At 40.9% G+C, this 23,697-nt stretch overlaps 2 protein-coding genes across 5 annotated transcripts in view; one reads left to right on the top strand and one right to left on the bottom strand.

The window, feature by feature from the left end:
• Positions 1-21,188, bottom strand: part of nmnat2 (nicotinamide nucleotide adenylyltransferase 2) — a 328,536-nt gene extending 307,348 nt beyond the window's left edge. Inside the window, exons 1-2 of the mRNA XM_059984483.1 lie at positions 21,084-21,188; positions 9,199-9,309 (exon numbers count right to left, since the gene is read on the bottom strand). The gene's annotated coding sequence lies outside the window, so the exon portion shown is untranslated. The remainder of the gene's footprint in view (positions 1-9,198; positions 9,310-21,083) is intronic.
• A 108-nt stretch (positions 21,189-21,296) lies between these two features.
• The window catches only part of smg7 (SMG7 nonsense mediated mRNA decay factor), a 119,335-nt gene continuing 116,934 nt past the window's right edge, over positions 21,297-23,697 (top strand). For 2 of the 4 annotated variants that reach the window (XM_059984476.1, XM_059984477.1), the window contains exon 1: positions 21,297-21,642. In XM_059984476.1, the coding sequence (XP_059840459.1) occupies positions 21,614-21,642 (29 nt within the window). In that variant the 5' untranslated portion in view covers positions 21,297-21,613. The remainder of the gene's footprint in view (positions 21,643-23,697) is intronic. The other 2 variants (XM_059984478.1, XM_059984475.1) reach the window with 1 other exon arrangement.

The following is a 23,697-nucleotide window of genomic DNA, read 5'->3' as shown; positions in this document are numbered from 1 at the left end:
GTGAGCTCCAGGCTAGGAACCTTTGCTCTAGAGTTTACAGAGAATGGTGCGAGAAACGTCCAGTGGGCAGCAGTTCTGTGGGCAAAAACACCTTGTTAAAGAGAGAGAGGTCAGAGGGGAATGGCCAGCCTGGCTCAAGCTGACAGGAAGGCAACAATAATGCAAATAACCACGCATTGGTGTGTAGAAGAGCATCTCTGAATGCACTATATGTCCAACCTTGAAGGGGATGTGCTACAGTAGAAGCAGAAGACCGCAAACATACTGTACTCTCAGTGGCCACTTTTTTAGGCACATAAGGTACCTAATAAAGTAGCCATTGAGTGTATATAGGCAGCCTAGGTGTGTACAATTGTGCGTGTGATTTCTTTACTGTATAATCTGTAGGTAACGAAACATTCTTTACTTAGCTAATAGTATTCTATTATATTTTTAGTGGGGGATACATTGAATATTGCCAAAAGAGAGCACAAAAGCCCAGCCTACTGAAGGAAATTGGCTCTGAGACCAAGCGCACACTTCTGTTTGATTAATCTGCTACCTCACGTGATTCCTTCACTGAAACAGTGCAGAAATTTGAGGGTTATTTTAATGAATGGAGGTAGCAGTTAAAGACTATGTTGTTATGTTGATGCATTTACCCTGACTTTGTAACCTTGCTGAATTCCTAAACTATAGTAAGGGATAGATTTATTTGTGGATTCAGTTGGGAATGGTTTAAGCCTAAATTGCAGTGCCCGATCTCTGATCTGGCTTGAGAAACAATGGAAATTGTTTGAACAAGTTAGGTCTTTATTCTTTGGAGTGTAGAAGGTTGAGGGGGTCTTGATAGAGGTATTTAAAATTATGAGGGGGATAGATATAGTTGACATGGATAGGCTTTTTCTATTGAGAGTAGGGAAGATTCAAACAAGGGGACATGAGTTGAGAGTTAGAGGGCAAAAGTTTAGGGGTAATACAAGGGGGAACTTCTTTACTCAGAGAGTGGTAGCTGAGTGGAATGAACTTCCAGTAGAAGTGGTAGAGGCAGGTTCGATTTTGTCATTTAAAAAAAATTGGATAGGTATACGGACAGGAAAGGAATGGAGGGTTATGAGCTGAGTACAGGTTGGTGGGACTAGGTGAGAGTAAGCGTCTGGCATGGACTAGAATGGCCGAGATGGCCTGTTTCCGTGTTGTAATTGTTATATGGTTCTAAGTGGAACTGTGAAAATGAAAATGCCAGTGAAAATGACATGGAATTTTTATCATTACTGAGCACAAAGAAATATAAAGTCATAAGGTGGCGATGTTTGCACTCTGCCTACGATGAGGACTGCATTATGAGGGCACAATTTCATGCAATGAATGCAATGGTAAATCTGTTCCGTCAAGGGAAATATATGTCAGAAGAAGGCATAGATCAACGGCATCTGATTCCAAACCCAAAATAGTTAACTACAGCTGTGCTATCAGAGAAGCCAATTCTTAAGAGGAAGTTTACTCCAAGGGAACAAGACAGAGAGGAACTTGGTGTGATACTGAATCTACTTAGAGTACAAGCAGATTTGTATAACTCTCCTCAGTATGCTGGCTTTCACTGTATTTATCCTGGACTGGTTTAACTCCACACGTGTCTTTCCATTAGCCATTCCCTCGCCCACTTTCTCAGTTGATACAGATCTGTTTGCAGCCATAGACAACTTTCTCCATTGTCCACTATATTAACAATTTGGGTGTCCTCTGCAAATTTACTAATCTCACTTACAACTTGGTCTTTGAGTGTAAGGAGATGTCTACAAGCAAATGCTGTTTCCAAGGTACAGAACTATGTGCTGAGGAAAGCACAGAACTTAAGTGCAGCCACAGCAAAGGCTAGTGGGAAAGACCCAGACCACTATCTGGGATCCTGCCACCTCTGGCCACTGAGGGGCTGGGTCTGCTGCAACAGCCTCTCAAACACCTCGCTGATGCATTGTAAAGGAATATACCAAACTGATGGTACAATGGCTTGACGTGTTTATACTTATAGCATACATTATAAATAGAATATACATTTGGAAGAAGTATTTGGTTCATGTGGTAATGTTTTTTGTGCTTCTTTTAAATCAATTTGACCCCATCTCCAGTCCTCACTTTAAACTTGTACGGTTCTGTTTTGCATACTAATTTTGAACTTGCTGGAGCTCTGCTTTCTGACTCTTTTAAAGTAAAAGTAAGTTGAAAATCATTTGATATATTAAGAGCATGAACATCCACAAGCCTGGAAAATTTGCCAGTCCAACAATACTAAGGTCCTGAGTGTGCTGGATTAACAGAAGTTTACAATTGTAGAGAAAAAAAAAAGACAAATTGGTTTATTATTGTCATATGTACCAACATACAAAGAACCATGCCATCCAGACAGATCATTTAATCACTTCAGTATACTAAGGTAAGACAAGGGAAAATCAATAACATAACGGGGACTGAAGTGCTAATGTTACTGATAAAGTGCCGTGCAGAAAATAATGTGCCGGGACATGATGAAGTAGATTGTGAGGTCAAAAGTCTATCTTGTCTTACAAGAGGTCTCTCCAATAGTCTTATAACAGCCATATAGAGCTGCCCTTGAGCCTGATGGTATCCAATTCAGGTTTTTGTATTTTCTGATCGATGGGAAGGGGGAAGAAGAGAGATGTCCAGGAAGTCAGTAGGTTAATAATAAATGTCAGTGAATAGTTTGTCTCCTGACAGAGAAACAGAGTGATCCAGAAAAGGGAGAGAAGTATCAGAAGTGGTCCAAGTGAATTTGAGAGCTGGAAGGAGGTTAACCACAAAAGTGGTAAAATTGACAAGGGTGCATGGAGCAGGGAGCAGCAGCAATGCAGTTATCCATGTAATGGAGAAAGAATTGCTGAGTGGTGCCAGAGAAGATTTGGAACAGGGACTGTTTCATGCAGCCATTGAAAAGACAGGTGTAGCTGGGACTCATGCAGATGCCCATAGTGATGCCGTTGATTTGTAGGAAGTGAGAGGAATCAAAAGGGAAGTTGTTCAGAGTAAGAGCAAGTTTTGCTAGATGAACAAGTGTGTTGTGGAGGGGCACTTCCCCAAGTCCTCACCTGGTATTATTTCCTAAATTTCTGATAACTTTAACCTCCTATGCTCTCCTTTTTCCCTCCTTCAGATCTTGATTTTGTCTCTTTGTCCATACCCCCCCCCCCTCAAGCTCCTGACCACCCATTTTATCCCTTCTCTTCCAGCAGCCTGCCACCCTGTCCTTTTATTTTCTTTTTCTGTTTTCACCTATTACCACACACTCATGTCTCCTAACTTCACCCCTTCCTCTCCAGAACTTGGCTTCACCTGCTCCAGAAGGAGGAGAGAGCTACAGGAGACAGTGGGTGATAGACCAAGGAACAGTGAAGGATGGATCACGGCTATGATCCAGGGTCTTGACCTGAAACTGTGACAATTTCTTTCCAGCCATAGATGCTGCCCAACCCATTGAGTTCCTCCTGCCGTTTAGTTTACTTGCTCTGGATTCTAGCATTAGCAGTCTCTTGTGTCTCCAGGCAGACTGGTGAATTGGTGGAAAGAAATAGAAGGCCCGCAGACTGTCCTTGTGTGGGAAGGAGGGGTAAAAGGTTTGTATATCCATAGGGCTGGGTGATTTGTTTACTCTCTTTCGCAGTTCTGGCAAAGTATCTTTGACTTTAAATATTACATCTCTTTCTCTTTCCACAAATGCAGCCAGATGCTATGTGTATTTCTAGCATTTTGTTTTTATTTCAGAATTCCAGCAACTGTTTTATTTTGATCATATTATGCAAGTATTTTGCAAGAAATAAATTCTGTAGATTGTTGTTGGATGCAGTGACCCTATGTATTTAGGAACATATATATTATATTAAGGAATATATTAAATTTCAACAGATCTATTATCTTTGTACACCAAAGAAATGCATATATGCCACCTTAATGTGCAGTTAGTAACATTGTAAGTAATGTTACCCATTTAAGGAGCATATTTACTTTAGGGAAGTTTAAGAGGTGCTAGAGAAGGATGTAAACTTGTCCTGGTGTGAGAACAAGCTTATCAAGATTTTGTTAAGAGCAATTTATGTGAAGACTGGTGCAAAGGAATGATGCAGTTTCAATTGATTAAAAAAAACAAATGGCTGGAAAAACACAGCATCTGTGGAGGCAATGAGTAAGTTGTAGTTTCAGGTTGCGAACCTGCAGTCCTGATGTTCCAGTTGATAATACTGTCTGCACATGCAAATTCACAATAGGTCATCTAATTTCCAAGTGTGAAAGATTCAGGGATATGTCCGAAATACATCACTTGAATGGTGGATTTTGATTCTTAGCATTGATGATATACCTCCATTTGGACTGATAGAATGTGGGTGCCTGTACTCTCATGACAAGTACATAATATGTCACCTGATGCTATGAACAATGGCAATCTGTTCACTAGAGTTTGTCGGTAGATGGCTCATTTTAATTACGGGAAGGGTCCAGAGGCTCACATTTCTATGTTTCCTACTGTTAACACTGGTTATAAGGAATGTCTTAGTATTTATTTGTAATTTAGCTATTCTATATCTTCAATTGACTGAATTAGAAAATTAATAGAGTCTGAGCTACTTCCTTATTTAAAAAATGGACAGGTAAATGTAAAGAATGCCTTAGGTGAAAGGGACCCTTTATGCATTTTGCAAACTGAATTCACTACTTCATAGAAGTCTACTAAAAAATGTGTTACAATGTTTAATCTGCCTTCTGCCGGAAATCTACCATTGCTTTCTTTCTAGCATTGACATAGAGGCAAAATAAAAGTTCTGACCATTTCATACACTGCCCCATTTCTCCTTCATCACCCCTCACACCTCATTCCCAGCCTCACTCCAAACATGCTTTTTTGGCACACCAAATGAAGGGGGAAATGCTTGAGAACTCTCCTATATGTTTAAACAATTCAGCCCTGTGATTTGTAGCAGAACACGTTGCAGTGACAGTGGATGCTGGAAATTTTCCTCTAGTCCAAATCCAACCTCTCTGTGCTTTTCAAGACTGGCTATATATTTCCACCTCTGTTTAGACAACAAAGAAGATCTGTGTGTCTGGCCCTCAGTTCTGTATATTTATATTTTGCTGGTTTTGAATTATGACTCTATGCACCATATCACACTGCAATAAATTACCTGGATGTTGTTTAATCAAATCCCTATTAACTATGTTGTCTTCTCATAAGATTAAGTGATAAATCATATTTGTGGAAATAGAGGTAAGAAACTAAATTATTGCAGCATAGAAAATGCTAGAGGTTGCGATAAATATGAGCTTGCATTTTTCTCTGAACAGCGTGCTTCCAGATTTGGATTTTTAGGAGGCACCGCGCAGTGGAGGACATTGTCTTTTCCTTTCCTTGTCTCTCTTAGCTGCATAATCTATGCTAGAGTTTAGACTGTTGGTCCAAATCATGTCAGTTTTCTATTAAAGCTGCATGTATAACAGGGAGAAAGATTATAAAAACATGTCCAAAAATGGCAATTCACCTTAACAACAAAGGCCTTATGTATAAATGTTGCTTTCAGAACTGAAAATGTCCCACCTTGTGTTCCCTTCCTTGTCTGAGTTCCAGGATGTGGACTGAGCTTCAGAAGATGGAAATGGGGAAATCAGGATCAGGACAGATATTTTGGAAGAAATAAGGAGACTGGGATTGGGACCAGAAGTCTGGAAGAAATTGGGAGCTGGAAAATGAGATCAGCATCAGTTGGAAATACTGACTGGGGAACCAGGCACTGGCAACTGCATATTTCAGAGTGGGAAGAAGATTAGGGGGCAGCATTTTCTTTGGTGTAGGATGAAGGGGTGTGTATGTGAAATCAATGGATTCAGAAACCTTCAATTGGTATGTCATTTGGGCAGGAAGTTGGATATGTTGTTATACAGATGAGAGATGAAGTGTGCATGGGTGGAGATGGCAATGCAAGGAGAGGGGCAGTGAGCCACAGTTAAAAATAAATCATTCACTCACCATGTCAGTATTCTAGTCTGACACCATGCTGGAAATGTTCCATAAAATGTTGCTGCTTCAAGCAGAACCCAGCTTTGACTGAGAAAGAGCCCCAACTCATGTGCTTCTTCCATCAAAAAGAACTATAGTGTCTCACAAAATGATTATTAAATGATTGGAGAATTTTTGGCTTAATCTAATCTGTGGACTGAGTCATACAAAGTTGGGGGAAAGACTGTTGGTATGCACTAGGTGGTAGTATGCAAGCACTAAATGGGCCAGAGAAACACACAAAGGACAGGTACCATGGAAGGGAGATGAGGAAAACACCGGTGCATCAGTGGAGACAGGGCATGGTGGAGGGAAGGAGGGAGTAGCAGGAACAAACCTGTTGTTGCTGCTGTCTACATTTTATTTGTAAATGTTCAGTGAGATAGTTACAAAATCTTCTCATGTAACAAAAGAAAATGCATGATTAATGGTGAGCAATGGTGAATTATCTTTACTCTTCTGCATTTCACATGTGTATAAAATACTCATAAAAAAGTGGATGTAAGGGCACATGGATGGGATCAGGTTGGACATGGAATAAAGAGTTCATTACGGTAAAGACGGTTTCCTTATAAAGGATTCCACTGTAGTTAAGTACACTCCATTATATTGCAGGAACTCATCTACTCTAAGGACTGAAGTCTATTTTTAAATAGATTTATTTATTTAAAGATACAACATGGAACAGGCCCTTCCGGCCCAACAAGACGCACTGTCCAGCAACCCCCTTAATTAACCCTAACCTAATCACTGGACAATTTACAATGACCAATTAACCTACTAACCGGTATGTCTTTGGGCTGTGGGAGGAAAGTGGAGCACCTGGAAGAAACCCACCCACAGGGAGAACATACAAACTCCTTATAAATGGCGCCAGAAATGTACTCTAAACTCTGGAACACCCCAAGCTGTAATAGAGTTGCACTAACTGCTATGCTACCGTAGCACCCCTAATATTTTCATTCTTAACTTTAGGCTAACATAACAAATAGCACCTCTTAAATGGTTACATATTTACTTTACTGATGCAGTCTCATATAACATTCAAAATTTTCTTATGATAAAAACATTGTTTCTCACAGGGGTACTTCAGACAGAGAGGAACTTTTATCAAAATAAACATAAATCATAAGTTCTTCCAAAATTATCTTAATTTTCTTTTCCATCTTACTTTTCTTGTTGAAGTATACGTAAGCATTTTCAAACAGTCATATGTTGGAAAAGTAGCATAAACCTGTCCAGTGGCCATTCCGATAAATCATGATCTTATCGGAGGTGATTGACTAAAACTGAAAGCTGTAACTGGGAAATATAAAAATCTTTATTCAGACAGCAGACTTCCAGGAGAGAGAAAGTCCAGAAAAATCAAAGAGAACTTCACCCTCCTGACACAATGTTTTATACTTTTAACACAAAGATAACAATAAATGATTAACACGAGTGAATCTGCGGATGCTGGAAATAAATGTAATAAACCACAAAATGCTGGCAGAACTCAGCAAGCCAGACAGAATCTATGGGAGGAGGTAGTGACGACGTTTCGGGCTGAAACCCTTCATCAGGCGTGAAGTAACATGGGATGGTCAAGGGGGGATAAGAAGTGGTGGGAGGGATAAAGTAGAGAGCTGGGAAGTGATAGGTTGGAGGGAAATGGGCTAGGGGGAAGGTGGAGAATTATGGGAAATAAAAGAGAAAGAAAGGTAGGGCTGGGGGGAGATTATAGTGAGGGGGGGAGAAAGAGAACCAGACTAAAATTATAGATAGGGATGGGGGTGATGGGGGAGCAGGGGTATCAACGGAGGTCTGTGAGTTGAATGTTCATGCCGGCAGGTAGGAGGCTACCTAGGCGGGAGATAGGGTATTGCTCCATCGACCTGCGTGTGGCCTCATCTTGACGGTAGAGGAGGCCATGGACAGACATGTCGGAGTGGGAGTGGTCTGTGGAATTGAAGTGTGTGGCCACAGGGAGATCCCGCCACTGCTGGAGGACCAAGCACCGGTGTTCGGCGAAACGGTCTCCCAGTCTGCAGCGGGTCTCCCCAATGTATAAATGACCACATCGGGAGCACTGGATACAGTACATCACCCCAGCTGACTCGCAGGTGAAGTGGTGCCTCACCTGAAAGGACTGTCTGGGGCCTGGGATGGTGGTGAGGGAAGAAGTGTGGGGGCAGGTGTAGCACTTCTTCCGTTTTGCCGAACACCGGCGCTCAATGTTTCAATTGCTATAATCACCTATTAATTTTAACATTTTGAATATAGTCAGGTCAATTTTCAGATTAAAATAATTTAAAATGGTGTCACATCCCAACTAGCAGAACCCCTTTGAATAGTCAATACTAGCGTCTGTTCCAAAAGCCTCTGAGTACAAACTCCAGACCCTCAAAATATATCCCTTTTGTTCAGTGTTGAGGGATGGCTCTGCATATATACAACGAACCAGAAGGTTAAGTGGCAGAGTAAACCTATTCTCAACAATGTGTTAATAGCAGGGACATTCACCTGTTGTCTTCCCCTGTGTAGTTTCAGTGTAAAGGAATCAGACTGTCCCACTACAAAGGATTGTTTCACTAGCTACAAAATATCTGTTGGAAGTCAAGGTTTTATTTTCTGAAGACTGATTCTCATTTAGTTCATTCATATTAAGCCATCCAACACTGTTCATCCTCCCAATAATGATCCCTAACAAAATCATTCTATTGTTTAGGAAAAGACAAATGTTTGCAGTACAAAAGAAAATGGAAGAGATAGGTAGATATATTGCTATGATCCAATGGTAAACAGTACTTCCTCCACAATTTTCCTCATCCTCCCGATAGTAGTCCTGTCCAAAACTTCTACTGGTGGGAATGTAATTTCAGTATCAAAACACTACAGAATTACATGTAACTACGGTTAGTTACATTTGACAAATATGATTTTAATATTGAACCATGCATTTTAAGAACTTTGGAATATAAGAAATGGGAACAGGAAGTGCCTCAAACGGCTCCATGATTCAGTAAGAACAAGGCTTACTTGATTTATTTTATTTTTTAGGGATACCACGTGGAATAGGCCCTAATGGCCCTTCGAGCTGCACCGCCCAGCAACTCCCGACATCACTGGTTTAACCCTTACCTAATCATGGAACAGTTTACAATGACCAATTAACCTACCTGGTATGTCTTTGGACTGTGTGAGGAAACCAGAGGACCTGAGAAAAACCCACTCATTCCACCGGGAGGAGGAACAGAAACTCCTTATAAACTCAGGAAAGTCTGCAGATGCTGGAATACAAAAGAACACACAGAAAATGGTGGAGGAACTCAGTAGATCAGGCAGTATCTATGAAAATGAACAGATAGTTGATGTTTCAGGCCAAGACCCTTCTTCAGGACTGGAAAGGAAGGGGGAAGATGCTGGAATAGAAAGGTGGACATTTTACTTCTTCTCACTCACCTATTACTTCCCTCTGGGTCCCTTCCTCCTTCCCTTTCACCTATGGTCCACTCTCCTTGCTGGTCAGATTGCTTCTATTCTACCCCTTGAACTTTCCCACCCTCTTGGCTTCACCTATCACCTTCCAGCTAGCCCTTTTCCCCTCCCCCCACCTTTCTATTCCAGCATCTTCCCCCTTCCTTCTCAGACCCGAAGAAGGGTCGTGGCCTGAAACATTGACTATCTATTCATTTCAACAGATGCCGCCTGAACTGCTGACAGTTTTGACAGCGACTCCTTACATAGGACACCAAGACTGAACTCCAAACTCTGGTGCCCTGAGCTGCAGTAGCATTGTGCTAACCACTACACTATCACAATCCAGTCCCATAAACCCTACTCCCCTATAGACTAAACATTCCTTTGTTTCATCTTTGAGTATATTCAGTGACTTCATTTTTACACCTTTCTAAGGTAAAGAATTACAAAAATACATAATCTGTGAAAAAAATTCTCATAGTCGTAGAACACCGCAGCACAGAACAGGCCTTTCAGCCCATCTAGCCCATGCTGAACTGGACTATCACCCTCGATATCCATCCCATCTACTGTATGTACTTAACCAAATTTTTCTTAAATGTTGTTATTGAGCCTACATCCATCACTTCTGCTGGAGCTCGTTCCACACTTGAACCAACCTCTGAGAGGAGAAGTTCCCCCTTAGGTTCTCCTTAAATATTTCACCATTAATTTGGATTTATTCCCCTTCTTTTGTTCTAGGTTCCCCGAAGGAAACATCTCCTCAGCGTCTATTTTGTTATGATCCCTGCAGAGTTCAGACCCAACCTGTTGAACCTTTTATCATGACTCCACAACTTCATCTTTGGAGCTAACTCTTGATTATTTCACAAAATATCTCCTCTTCATCAATGTTGCAAGTTAGGTTAACACCTAGCACTGCTCATCAAGTTCTAGTGTCAGTAAGCATTACTTGCATCTTGCACTTGCACATTTTTTTGCCATCTGCAGGTCTGACAAATATTTTCTAACCTATTCATGAGAAGGTGGCTCTTCATGAGAGTTTCATTAAGATCACCTGTATCTGGGCAATATCTTGTTTGTAAGACCATAACACCATAAGGTATAGGAGCAAAATTAGGCTATTTGGCCCATCATGGCTGATCCAATTTTCCTCTCAGCCCCAATCTCCTGCCTTCTGCCTGTATCTCTTCATGCCCTGACCAATCAAGAATCTATCAATCTCTGCCTCAAATTTTCATGAAGACGGCCTCCTCAGCTACCTGTGGCAAAGAATTCCACAGATTCACTACTCTCTGGCTAAAGAAGTTCCTCCTCGTTTCCATTCTGAGAAGACACCCCTCTATTCTGAGGTTGTGTCCTCTGGTCTTAGACTCTCACATTATAAGAAACAACCTCACCACATCCACTCTATCAAGGCCTTTCACCATACAATCAGTTTCAGCCCGCATTTTTCAGAATTCTAGTGAATACAGGCCCTGAGCTATCAGTCTTCATATGACTAGCCATTCTATCCTGGAATCATATTCTTGAACCTCCTTCGAACCCTCTCGTTTCAGCACATTCTTTCTAAGATAAGGGGCCCAAAACTGCTCACAATACTCCAAGTGAGGCATCACCAGTGCTTTATAAAGTCTCAGCATTAAATGCTCCCTTTGAGCGTCAGTACTTTTGTATTTTCTCTCCATTTAGAAAATAGCCAGCCCTTTCATTTCATCATCCAAACTGTGTGACAATACCCTTCCCAACACTGTATTCCATCTGCCATTTCTTTGCCCATTTTCCTAATCTGTCTAAGGCCTTTTGTAGCCTCCCTACTTCCTCAAAATTACCTGCCCCTCTACCTAACTTCATTCCGCCTGCAAACTTTGCAACAGAACCATCAATACATCATCTAAATCACTGACATATAACATTAAAAGAATAGGTCACAACACAGACCCCTGTGGAACGCCACTAGGCAACCAGAAAAGTTTCCCTTTATTTCCATTCTTTGCCTCCTGCAATCAGCCACTGCGCTATCCATGCTAGAATCTTTCCTGTAATACCATAGGCTTGTAGCTTGTTAAGCAGCCTCATCAAAGGCTTTCTGAAAATCCAAGTTTACATCATCAACCATTTCTCCTTTGTCTATCCTGCTTGTTATTTCTTTGAAGAGTTCCAACAGATTTGTCAGGCAAGATTTTCCCTCGAGGAATCCATGCTGACTACATCCCATTTTATCATGTGTTTCCAAGTACCCTGAATCCTCATCCTTAATAAACAATTGCAACATCTTCCCAATCACTGAGGTCAAACTAACTGGCCTATAATTTCTTTTCTTCTACCTCTCTCCATTCTTGAAGAGTGGCATGACATCTGCAATGTTCTAGTCTTCCAGAACCATTCTGGAATCTAGTGATTCATGGAAGATCAATTCTAATGCTTCCACAATCTCTTCAGCCACCTCTTTCAGAACCCTGGACTGTACACAATATGGTCCAGGTGACTCATTTACCTCCAGACCTTTCAGTTTCCCAAGACCCTTTTCTAGTAATAGTACCTTCACACACTTCATTACCCTTGACAGCCAGAACTTCCACCATACTGTCTTCCACAGTGAAGACTGATACATTTCCTTGTCACCAGCTACTGCCTCTCCAGTGTCGTTTTCCAGCAATATCCATTCTCACCTCTCATTTACACTTTATGTGTCTGAAGAAACTTTTGGTTTAATATTACTGGCTAGCTTACTTTCATATACCATTTTTACCTTCATAGTGACTTTTTTTTTAGTAGCATTCTGTTATTTTTAAAAGGTTTTCCAATCCTCTAGCTTTCCACTAATTTTTGCTGTATTATATGCCCTCTCATTGGCTTTTATGTTGGCTTTGAGTTTTCTTATTAGCCATAGTTGTGTCATCTTCCCTTTAGAATACTTCTTCCTCTTTGGGATGTATATATCCTGTGCCTTCTGAATTGCTTCCAGAAATTCCAGCCATTGCTGCTCTGCCGTCATCCCTGCCAGTGTTCTTTTCCCATCAATTCTGGCCAACTGTCTCATGCCTCTGTGATTCCCTTTACTCCACTGTAATACTGATATATCTGACTTTAGCTTCTTCTCAAATTTCAGGATGAATTTGATCCTATTATGATCGCTTGTTCTTAAGGGATCTTTTCCCTTAAACTCTCTAATCAATTCCGGTTCATTGCACAACACTCAATCCAGAATAGCTGATCCCCGAGTGGGCTCAAACACTTGACTAGCTAGTATATTTCTGAATACCAAGCTAGATCCCCAAGAGGTTGGCAAGGCTACTGGGCTATAATCTCTACCTTTGTCAGTCTTCTCAGCATGGCTTTTTAAGTTTGAAGATGGCAGAAGTTGTGGAGAATGATGTGCTGGATTCAGGGGTGAGGACAAGAGGAACTCTATCCCTGTTAAACTGGCAGGAAGGTGGAGTAAGCACGGATGGATGAGAAATGGAGATGTTGGGTGAGGGCAGAATCAATGTTGGGGGAAGGGAAACTCTGTTGTCTGAAGAAAGCAAACAGATACAGCAGAGATGAAGGAACTGAGAAAAGAGAATGGCATTTTTACAGAAAATAGAGTGGGAAGAAGTATAGTCAAGATAGCACTGGGAATTGGTAGATTTATAAAAGATATCAAAGGACAGTTTGTCTCCAGTAATGGAGACAAAGCAAGTGAGAAAGGGGAGGGAGGTGTCAGAAGTGGACCAAGTGAATATAAGGGCAGAGTGGAAGTGGAGACAAGGTTGATTAAATTGACTAGCTAAACATGGGTGCATGATGCAGGACAAATGCAGTCATCAATGTAGCACAGAAAGAGTTGGGAAGGCTTGGAACATGGACTGTTCCACAAAGCCAATAGTAATGAAGGTGGATGTCTGAAGCAGCTAATAAGATCCTTACATACTTAATGAATTTACAGTTTTGCATTGTAGAGGATAAATGTAAGCAGGCTTTTACCACTGAAGTTGGGTGGGACTACAACCAGAGGTTATGGGTTAAGGGTGAAAGGTGAAAAGTTAGGGGGAACATGAGGGCAACACAGACAAAAAGCTGTAGCAAATCAGTAGGCTAGGCAGCATTTATGGAAAAAAGCACAGTCGATGTTTTGGCAATGTCGACTATACTTTTTTCTATAGATATTAGCAGGTTGATGGGAGTAGGCAGTTTAAATGGTTTCAGCATGGACTAGATGTGCTGCACTTTTCTATGACTTCATTACTCTGATTAAAAAGTACAATGGTTTAAGATTTTGCACTTATTTCAGTTAACACATTTTGGATGGATTTTCATTTCTATATTTGAGGATTCAACAGTGTTGAGGTAATTTTTTTTGCAAATTCAAGCATTAAACATTCGTGATTTCCTCATCTAGTTGAGTGAAATTTCCGAAGTAGTTCCCTAAATTTTCCACCATAGTGATAACAGAGGATTAGATTAGCTGAAACCCAAAAGATCAGGGGTAAAGGTGTGGGTTTGTTTTACTGTCTTGCACCAGTTAGGACAATTAGGGGAATTTCCATGAACAATATATGTAACTCATTTTAATTTTAACGATTTAGCGTACAAAGAATGTGTCAATAAATACATAATACATAACACTTAAGTAAAACTGAAACTATTTGTTAAAGATCCCCTGGCTGTAAAGAACTTCTTAAAATGCAAATATGTAGAAGAGAAAAGATGAATGTATCTAAACTGAATGAATATTTAAGAAAAAGCAGGCTGCTGAGTGGTGAGAATACCGTTATTTATACGATCAAGCATCCCTCATGCTTCATTGACTTTAACGTAATTTAATGATCTGGATTTTTTCCTCAACTGTTTATTATACTTATATATAAGTTTCTGACCATAAAGTTCTCAACAACACAGTTCTCTATCTAGCATTTGACAACATTGTAGGTGGACATCTCATACAGATGTCAAATCCAGTGGTTGTTGGTAATGGCTTTGTGGCTACAGCACAAGAAGAGGAACTTCTCAAAGCGAGGATGACAAGCAGAGCATGAAGATGTGGGGTTTCTGGTGTGTTTATGACGTGGATCATAAACACAAGAGATTCTGCAGATGCTGGAAATCCAGCTTAAGACTGACAGTGAGGGTCTGGGAATGGCTGTGTTTCTTTCTTGAGGCTGAAAATGCTGAAAGAAAGCCAGCTGTGATGTGCGAGAAATATAATTTCCAAAACATATGCTTCCTCGTCTTTTCCTATCAGATTCTTTCTTCAGTGGCCCTTCGCCTCTTCTATTCTCAATTCATCCCTCCTTCCCCACCCACCCAACTTCACCCTCACCTAGTTTCAGCAATCACTTATATTCATTCCCTTCCACACCCCACCTTCTTATTCTGTCTCCTTCCCCCTTCCTTTCCAGTCCTGATGAAGGGTTTTGGTCTGAAATATCGACTGCTGGTGTCTCTCCATAGACGCTGCCTCATCTGCTGAGTTCCTCCAGCATGTTGTGTGCATTGTTGATGTGATTAATATGAATTTCCTTCCACCCACACCACAGGGTACTTGAAATATGATACTAAATCTTTTAAAATCCTGACATTAATAAGGTTTATCTGTTTTACAGGATTAATGGTCAATACCCAATGGCTGAGGAAAGGATTTGATATCAAACTTATTCATCAAGTCTGCTTTTCCAACAAATATTGCCTTCAGTTATGACTAATGGATGTGCACACTATTAATTAGGGAAAAATATTGATCTTTATAAATACAAGGAAATGCTTTTGCAATTCACAACCCTTTAGGAATGTGAGTCAGTGACTTTCTAATCAACTTGGTAAAGATGAATCCATGCTCCTGCATTTGGTCCAAATGGCATCTATAACCAGACACAGGTGGAAAGTGAATAATTTTAGCCAGAAACATGTACTTTTGTTTTGTTGGGTTTGTAATTGCAACACAATTCCTTATTATGAGCACCGTATCACAACACAAGAACATTCCCTACTTGCCACCAATTCTCATCTTCAGTTGCACGTCTACTTCAACTGATCTAAAATGAATAAAAATGAATCAGCAACACACACAAAATGCTGATGTAACACAGCAGGCCAGGCAGCATCTATAGGGAGAAGCGCTGTCGACGTTTCGGGCCGAGACCAGAATGGGATTCCAAGTGAAATGAACAAATTATATTTTCTACTGGAGTCCTAATGTTAATTGATGTAAAGTGTTTACGGACAAACATTAACATACATTTCAATCTCTATCAAATTCTGCTAATAGAGATTTGGGTTAGTTGATATATCAATGCTTGCTGACATCTGACAATTTCAGAACAAAAGACGTGCTACCATTCTATTCTTTGCTGATGAAGCAGCATTCCTCTCCATCTCACTCGATGAACCCCAGATCACGAGGAACAAAGCATCTGATGCCAGAATCTATCCGGGTATGGCAATATGGCAATCAGTTTCATTTGCAACAGTTGCCATGTCTTGAAGTTCCAATGTTCCATCTAAAGTCCATTCTGGACAATGTAAATGACTTCTGCTATCTTGACTCAGTTCTTATTAACTTAGATTTGATAAATTATGTGATGTGTAAACTGCAACGTCTGTGCCACCTGTGGTAAACTCATTTCACGTAATAATAGCATGCAGAATATATCATAAGACTATAGGACGTAGGAACAAAATTAGGCTATTTGACCCATCAAATCTGCTTCATCATTCCATCATGGCTGACTTATTATCCCTATCAACCCCATTCTCCTGCCTTCACCCTGTAACCTTTGTTGCCCTTACTAATCAAGAATCTATCAGCCTCCGCTTTAAATATACCTAATGACTTGCCCTCCACAGTCAGCACTGGCAATTAATTCCACAGATTCACCACTCTTTGGCAAAGAAAGTCTTCCTTATCTCTGTTCTAAAGTGACATGCTTCTATTTTGAGGCTGTACTCTCTAGTCCTGGATTTCCTCACTATGGGAAATAACTTCTCCATATCCACCCTATCTATGCCTTTCAATATTTGATAGGTTTCAATGAAGTATCCCTTCATTCTTCTAAATGCCAGTGAGTACAAGCCCTGAGCCATCACATGCTCCTCATGAGTCAACTGTTAGATAAGACTTAAACTGCTCACATTATTCCAAGTATAGTCTGCCCAATGCCTCATAAAGCCTCAGCATAATCATCCTTGTTTTTAAGTTTTAGTCCTTTCAAAATGAATACCAATATTTTATTTGCCTTCTTACCACCGACTGAACTTGCATGGTAACGTTTAGGGAATCCTGCACAAAGACTCCAAAGTCCTCTTGCATCTCTGATTTCTGAATTTTCTCCTGTTTTAGAAAATAGTCTATGCCTTTATTCCTTCTACCTAAGGGCATGACCAGACACGTCCCTACACTATATTCCATCTGCCACTGTGGTAACCATTCCACCAAACTGTCTAAGTTCTTTTGCAGAGTCCCTGCTTTCTCAACATTACCTGTCTCTCACCCTTTCTTTGTATCATCCACCAACTTGGCCACAATGCCATTAATTCCGTCATCCAAACCATTGATGTATAATGTGAAAAGAAGCGATTCCCAACACCGACCCCTGTGAAGCATTGCTGGTCACCGGCAGCCAGATCAGAATAGGAGATCCCCTAGGTTTACAAGGATGTTGCCTGGATTGGGGAGCATGCCTTATGAGAATAGGTTGAGTGAACTCGGCCTTTTCTCCTTGGAGCGATGGAGGATGAGAGGTGACTTGATAGAGGTGTATAAGATGATGAGAGGTATGGGTCATGAGGATAGTCAGAGGCTTTTCCCCAGGGCTGAAATGGCTAACATGAGAGGGCACAGTTTTAAGGTGCTTGGAAGTAGGTACAGAGGGGATGTCAGGGGTAAGTTTTTTACACAGAGAGTGATGAGTGCGTGGAGGGGCTGCTGGTAACAGTGGAGGAGGTGGATATGATAGGATCTTTTAAGAGACTCCTGGACAGGTACATGGAGTTTAGAAAAATAGAGGGCTATGGGTAACCCTAGGTAACTTCTAAAGTATATGTTCAGCACAGCATTTGTGGGTCAAAGGGCCTGTATTGTGCAGTAGGTTTTCTATATTTATTCCTCACTGTTTGCATCCTACCAATCAGCCAACATTCTATCCATGCTAGTATATTTTCTGTAATACCATAGGCACTTGTTTAACAGCCTCACGTGTAGCGCTTTGTTCAAGGCCTTCTGAAAACCAAAGTAAACAACATCCACTGAATCTTCTTTGTCTATCCTGCCTGTTATTTCCTCAAAGAATTTCAACAGATTTGTCAGGCAAGATGATCATTAAGGAAACAGTGCTGACTTTGGCCTATTTTATCATGTGCCTCCAAGTACTCTGAAACCTCATCCCTAATAAGGTGGCCTCCAACATCTTCCCAGCCACTGAAATCAGGATAACTGGCTGAGAATTTCCTGTTTTTTGCCTCTTTTCCTTCTTAAAGAGTGGAGTCACATTTGCAAGAAGTGTTGTACTCTTTACAGGTGTGAAAGCTGGGTCATATATGCAAGCAGGGGCAGAAATTGAACAGTTTTCATCTTCTGTGTCTCAGAAGAATCCTTGGAATCACTTGAGATCAACAAGTGAGAGAACATCGAGAGAGAGCCGTTCTCACTTTGTACAGACTATGCTGGCATCTCACAGGCTTCACTGGCTGGGAAACATAGCGTGCATACCTCAGGAATGTTTGTCAAAGCCTTTGCTCATTGGCCAAACTCACAACTAGTACTAAAACAGCAGCAACAAACATCTGGGGATGCTGGCAAAGCCTGCAGCAGACATTGTGAAGGTAAACCAAAAAAAAACTGTTGAAGTAGCCCAATAAACTGGGAAATAGAATACGTTCCACCCTATATCTGGTAAGGGAGCTGAAATCATCATGTGAAAGTATGCAGCTTGTATTAAAAAAACTCTGTTTTTTGAAATAAAAGTAAAAAAAATGTCATTCATTTCAGCCAACTTTTTGTCAAAATTGGATGAAAAAGATGAATGAAAATCTAACTCTGGCAAAAGATCATTAACCTGAAAACTAACTTTGTTTATTTTTCCTCAATTGCAGTTTCAGCTACTAAATATTTCTGTTTTTATCCCACGTTAATTCATTTCATTGTGTCTTTTATCTATCCCGTTGCTGAACACCCATTGCTGACTAAAATTTCCCTCTCCTCAAAAATGCGCTTGCTCAATCAGAACTACTAGTATTTTGAGTAGACAAGATATTCTCACAGGAATAGCAATACACAACTGAATAATTTTCATTGCAAATCTTTGTACCAATGCTGCTGACAGGAAAGTTTTTAGGATATTTAAAATAATGGAAGATAGAGGGAAGTGGATGGAAGATGCAAATGGATGTGGAATATCAACACAAGACCAGGAGAACAGATTCTAGGAAGGCATAACAAGGAAAGCTTAACGGCCAAGTCATCATGCAATCTTGACTTGGCATTTATTGAAGGGTACAGATTTAACTGATATTGAAAAGGAGTGCTATCCAATTGCAGAGATGAATGTGTATGTGTGTGAAACAGCATGCACAGCAGCAAACCAGTGGTAACTTTAAGAAGGACTCACAGCCAAGTGATGCAGTGAAGAGGCTGTTGTATGCTTTTACCAGTATAATTGATTCTATTGAACAGAATCAGAGTCAGGTTTGTTATCGTCGACATACATCGTGAAATTTGTTAACTTAGCAGCAGCAGCACAATGAATATAGAAAGAAAAAAGAATTAAGTAAATCAATTACAGTGAGTATATGTGTATATTCAATAGATTAAAAATAATGAAAATACCAGAAATAATATATATTTTAAAAAGCTAGGTAATGTTTGTGAGTTCAATGTCTATTTAGGAATCGGATGGCAGAGGGGAAGAAGCTGTTGCTGAATCACTGAGTGTGTGCCTGCAGGCTTCTGTACCAGTGGTAACAGTGAGAAGAGGGCACGTCCTGGGTGATGGGGAACCTTAATAATGGATGTCGTCTTTCCAAGGCATCCTTGAAGATGTCTTAGCCGACTAATTTTACAACTTTCAATAGCTTCTTTCGGTCCTGCCTTTGGGCATGTGCACAGTATATTTGCAGAGCAAGGCCCCATGGAAAGACAGGTCTACTGTACGTTATCAAATAAACACACTTCCTAGTCATCTACTAAGCCAGATGAGGTCCCAGAGGACTGGTGAATGTTTTATTTAAGAAGGGACACAGGGACAAACAATTCTAGGCCTGTGAGCTGGTAGGGAAATTTGTGAAAATTCATATGGACTGGTTTTACTTTCACTTGAAAAAGCATGTACATACTAAGAAACATCAGCTGTAGGAGAGGTCCTGTCTCACTAATTTGATTAAGGTTTTTGAGGAAGTTACAAGGGAAGGGATTTGATGTTATATATATGAAAAGCATTTGATGAGGTACCTCATGCAGGCTGGTCCAGAAGAATGACCTCGATGGTAAGTTGATTAGTTGGGTACAGAATTGGATTGGTCATCCAAGACAGAGGGTTGTTTCTCTGACTGGAGGTCTGACAACTGGTGCTCCTCCATGGGAGGTCAAATACACGAGGAAAGGATACAGCAAGTGGCAGAATTCTTAGGGATACTGATGTATGGGGAGCTGTTGTGGTGCAAGTCTATATCTTCCTGAAAGTGCATCACGTAAGAACAAATGGCAAAGAAGGCACACAGTGAGCTTCCCCTCTGAATAACAAAGTACGCAACTGCATCTATATAGAACTTTAGTTAGGACTGATTTGGAGTACTGTATGCGCTTATGTTAATTTCACTGTAAGAAAAATGTGAAGACTTTGAAGAGGGCACAGGAAAGGTTTCCCAGGATGGTGCTTGGATTGGAGCATGTTGCCACAAGGTTGGACAAATTTGGATTATCTTCACTGGGACATTGGAAGCTGAAGAGCAATCTGATCTAAGTACATAAAATTATAAGAGGCACAGATAGCGTAGAACCTATTTCTCAGTGTGGAAATGTCAATATGGGGGCACAGGTTTAAAAGGACGTGAAAAGTTTAAAAGGAGTGTGTGAGGTCAGTTTTGTTTTAAACACAGACGTGTCAGTGGCTGGAACGCGGTGCCAGGCTTTAGGCAGGAAGAGTGAACACACTCTGCGCCCAGTATTTACGATGAGAGGCTGGGGCGAGGCTCAGGCAGGGAACAGGATCCAAACCACAAGCAGGTAAATGGAATTAGTTTCGATTAGCATCATGGTGGGTGCAAACATGGTGCATCCTGTTCCTGTGCTACACCGTACTTTTCTTGTTCTATGGGAGAATCTTTAGGCCAAGAAGCTTAGTGATATTAGTCGAAATACCACAAGAATTTTTACACCTAGTATCTTATTTTTATGGTTTATCTAAAATACATCATTATTAAAAGTGTAACACTGCCTCTAGTTGGAACATCACCTAGGTCTTGCTTCTGGAATGAGAGTTGAACTGACAAACTTTATGGCTCAAAATCTGCTACCGTTATTGAGCCTTGTTCGTTTCTAAATTAGGAAAATTCTGAATAAAAAAGTGCCAAAGCAACAGTAGGCACAAGTTAACAATAAGATGCATACGCTAATCATCTGCCTGTACAAATCTACGTCCACGATACTCTTCCAGGTGAGCAGCTTTCTAAAGAGCGAATGCATAACAAACTCCTCTTCTCGACGTTCGCAAAGTTGGAAGGAGGGAGGAAGTGTTTGGCGAGTTGCGTGCGTGTTTCCGCCGGATGGCAATGCGGGTTGCACCGGTTGGGAAGCGGAAGTGAGTGGGATGGAGGAGGGGGCGGAGGAGCGGGGGGGACGGTGTCGGTGGTGACACCGATGAAGCAGCCGCCGCCACCAGCAGCAGCAGCGAGCCGAAAGCGGCCTCTGGGCAGCGCGCAGAGCGACACCCGCCGACGGCCTGCACACCACCGCTCGCCAGCCCACCCCCTCCCGAGGCGGGTCTCTTGTTTTTGGCAATTATTTTGACGGTTTTATTTTTTTCCGCCCTCTATCCAGCGTCGAGCTATGAGTTTAACCTCCTCCTCGCCGACGGTATCCGGATCGTTCAGCACTCGGGAGATTACATGGCGGCTGCTGCTGGGCTTTAGCCAGGAAGAATGAACACGCTCTGCGCGCAGTATTTACGGTGAGAGGCTGGAGCGGGGCTCGGGCCTGTTGCTAATGGCGGCCGGAGCAGTGGGAGGTGTTTGACCGGGGATGTTGGGGTAGGTAGAATGATGGGTTATTATTCGCCTTCTAGGCATTAGGCCTGAGCCCCGCTCTCGGTGAACGGAGCGTGTGGAAGCCGTGCGGTTGCTGAGTGTCCTCGTCTCGTCCTCTCCGGTACCAAATACAGAGCTGCCATCTCTGGCACCAGATCGGGGCATGCGCGCCGCGTCTTGCCAAATAATGTTTGAACCCCCCCCCCCCATCACTGATGCTGGAGGTGGGGTTTGGCTCTTGTCCTGGGTCATAGTCCTGGTAACCTCGAGCTTTCTCCACGCAGACACACACATACACACCATAGTATTACTACGTACACATGGTTTCGGAAAGTAAATATTTTCTGGTGCTGTCCCTTTCATATCCCTAATTAGTATAAGAAACGGTAGCCTCTGTTTAGTAATTTACTTGTCTGAAGAGTGATCTGGTCTGTGTGAAATCGAATCAGATCGGGAGTTCTGCTGCAAGGGAAGGTGACTTAAGGCCTGCAGCGTTTTTTACTACCTTGCATTGGTTAATATGTTTGTGTTTACATAATTTCATTGCTGAAATTTTTGACAGGTGAGATGGACAATGGTGAGAAGATGTCAAAAGTATGTAGTCTAGATGAATGATTAAAACCCAAGGGAATGGAGTCCACAAACGCTTAAACATTTATGTTGTAGCAATTCATTTATGCAAAACACTTAATTTATCTTTCTCTGTTTGGAAGTATCTTATTCCACGCTTAGAGAAATGATATACACTCTGCTCCCACCTGAATGTGACTACTGCTTTCCAAGATTAAGGAAATGCAAGTCCAATTTATTAATACTATTATTTACTCCCCTACCTTGCAGTGTTTTCCTGACTTACAAAAGCTTGAGTTGATTTGTGTTTTTTACTGCAGTGCATATTGCTGTCAAAAGTTTATTCCCATCATCAACAGAGATCAAAGAACTCAGAAAGTAGCCAGAACAAATTAAATTTTTCCAGTGGTTTTCACAATGTACGAATTTTGTATTTCTTGGAGAGGCAGCTGTAAATAACATAAACTTTTGTCAAAATTTTATAAAAATGATAATAAACAATTCTTCTAAGAATTGATCATTTGAAATAACACATTTTCTAGCAGCTTTCTGTGGGGAGAAATATTTTTTAGACTTTCAGGCTAAGAGTTGAAGGAGCCATCGCAAAATGAGCTGGATAAATGTCATGGATTTCCATTGCTCTGTGAAGTTTAGAGGTTAGATTAGAAATGTAATCAAAATTTTCTTTTCACTTAAAAGGAAATAACTGGTGTGAAAATCAGACACTTCTCACAGCAGAGAGAACTATTTAGCAATTTTCCAGACAGTGTTTAGAACATTTTTGTCTGGTGTTTGATTGGACTAAAGGGCATGTTGTACAATTTGTCTTGATGAGTTGAATAATCATTTTCTATTATGTTTCCTCACTTTTGTATGATTGACAACCAGTGGATGACATCTTAGTTTCTAAATCAGCATGTCAGTTAGTATTGCATTGACGAATGGAAGTTGTAAAAAGGAAAGTAGTTCTTTGGCATATTTGAAAAAAGTCCACAGAAAACTACCAGAATTTTTCTTTGTTTTGCCATGGAGTCCTCCCATTGCTCTACCAAAGCAATCTTTTTGACAATATAACGTTTTTAATCAGTACATATTGCATTGATATTTTGCTTCAGATTTTAAAATAATTTGAGCATTTTTAAAACAATATTTTGTCATTCCAGCCCCACGGTCTGTCATGCACTCTGCATATGGGTAGAGGGATTCAATTTTGCAATATTACCCTATAATGTTCAAGCAAAAAAATAGAATATTTCATAACTTTGACTTGGTGATGGCAAAACATTAGAGGTGTATGGTCAAAGCCAGAGATATAGTAATTAGGAAGAAAATTGGATATCTCCATTTTCTTTCAGTTTAGATTCTTGTCAGTGGTTGAGGTCATGGGGTGTAGGGGACATACTGATGAA

This window comes from Hypanus sabinus, chromosome 11, assembly GCF_030144855.1.
Source record: "Hypanus sabinus isolate sHypSab1 chromosome 11, sHypSab1.hap1, whole genome shotgun sequence".
Classification (NCBI taxonomy): Eukaryota; Metazoa; Chordata; class Chondrichthyes; order Myliobatiformes; family Dasyatidae; genus Hypanus; species Hypanus sabinus.
Note: the sequence above shows the minus strand (reverse complement) of the source record. Positions and strands in the feature narration are given on the sequence as shown.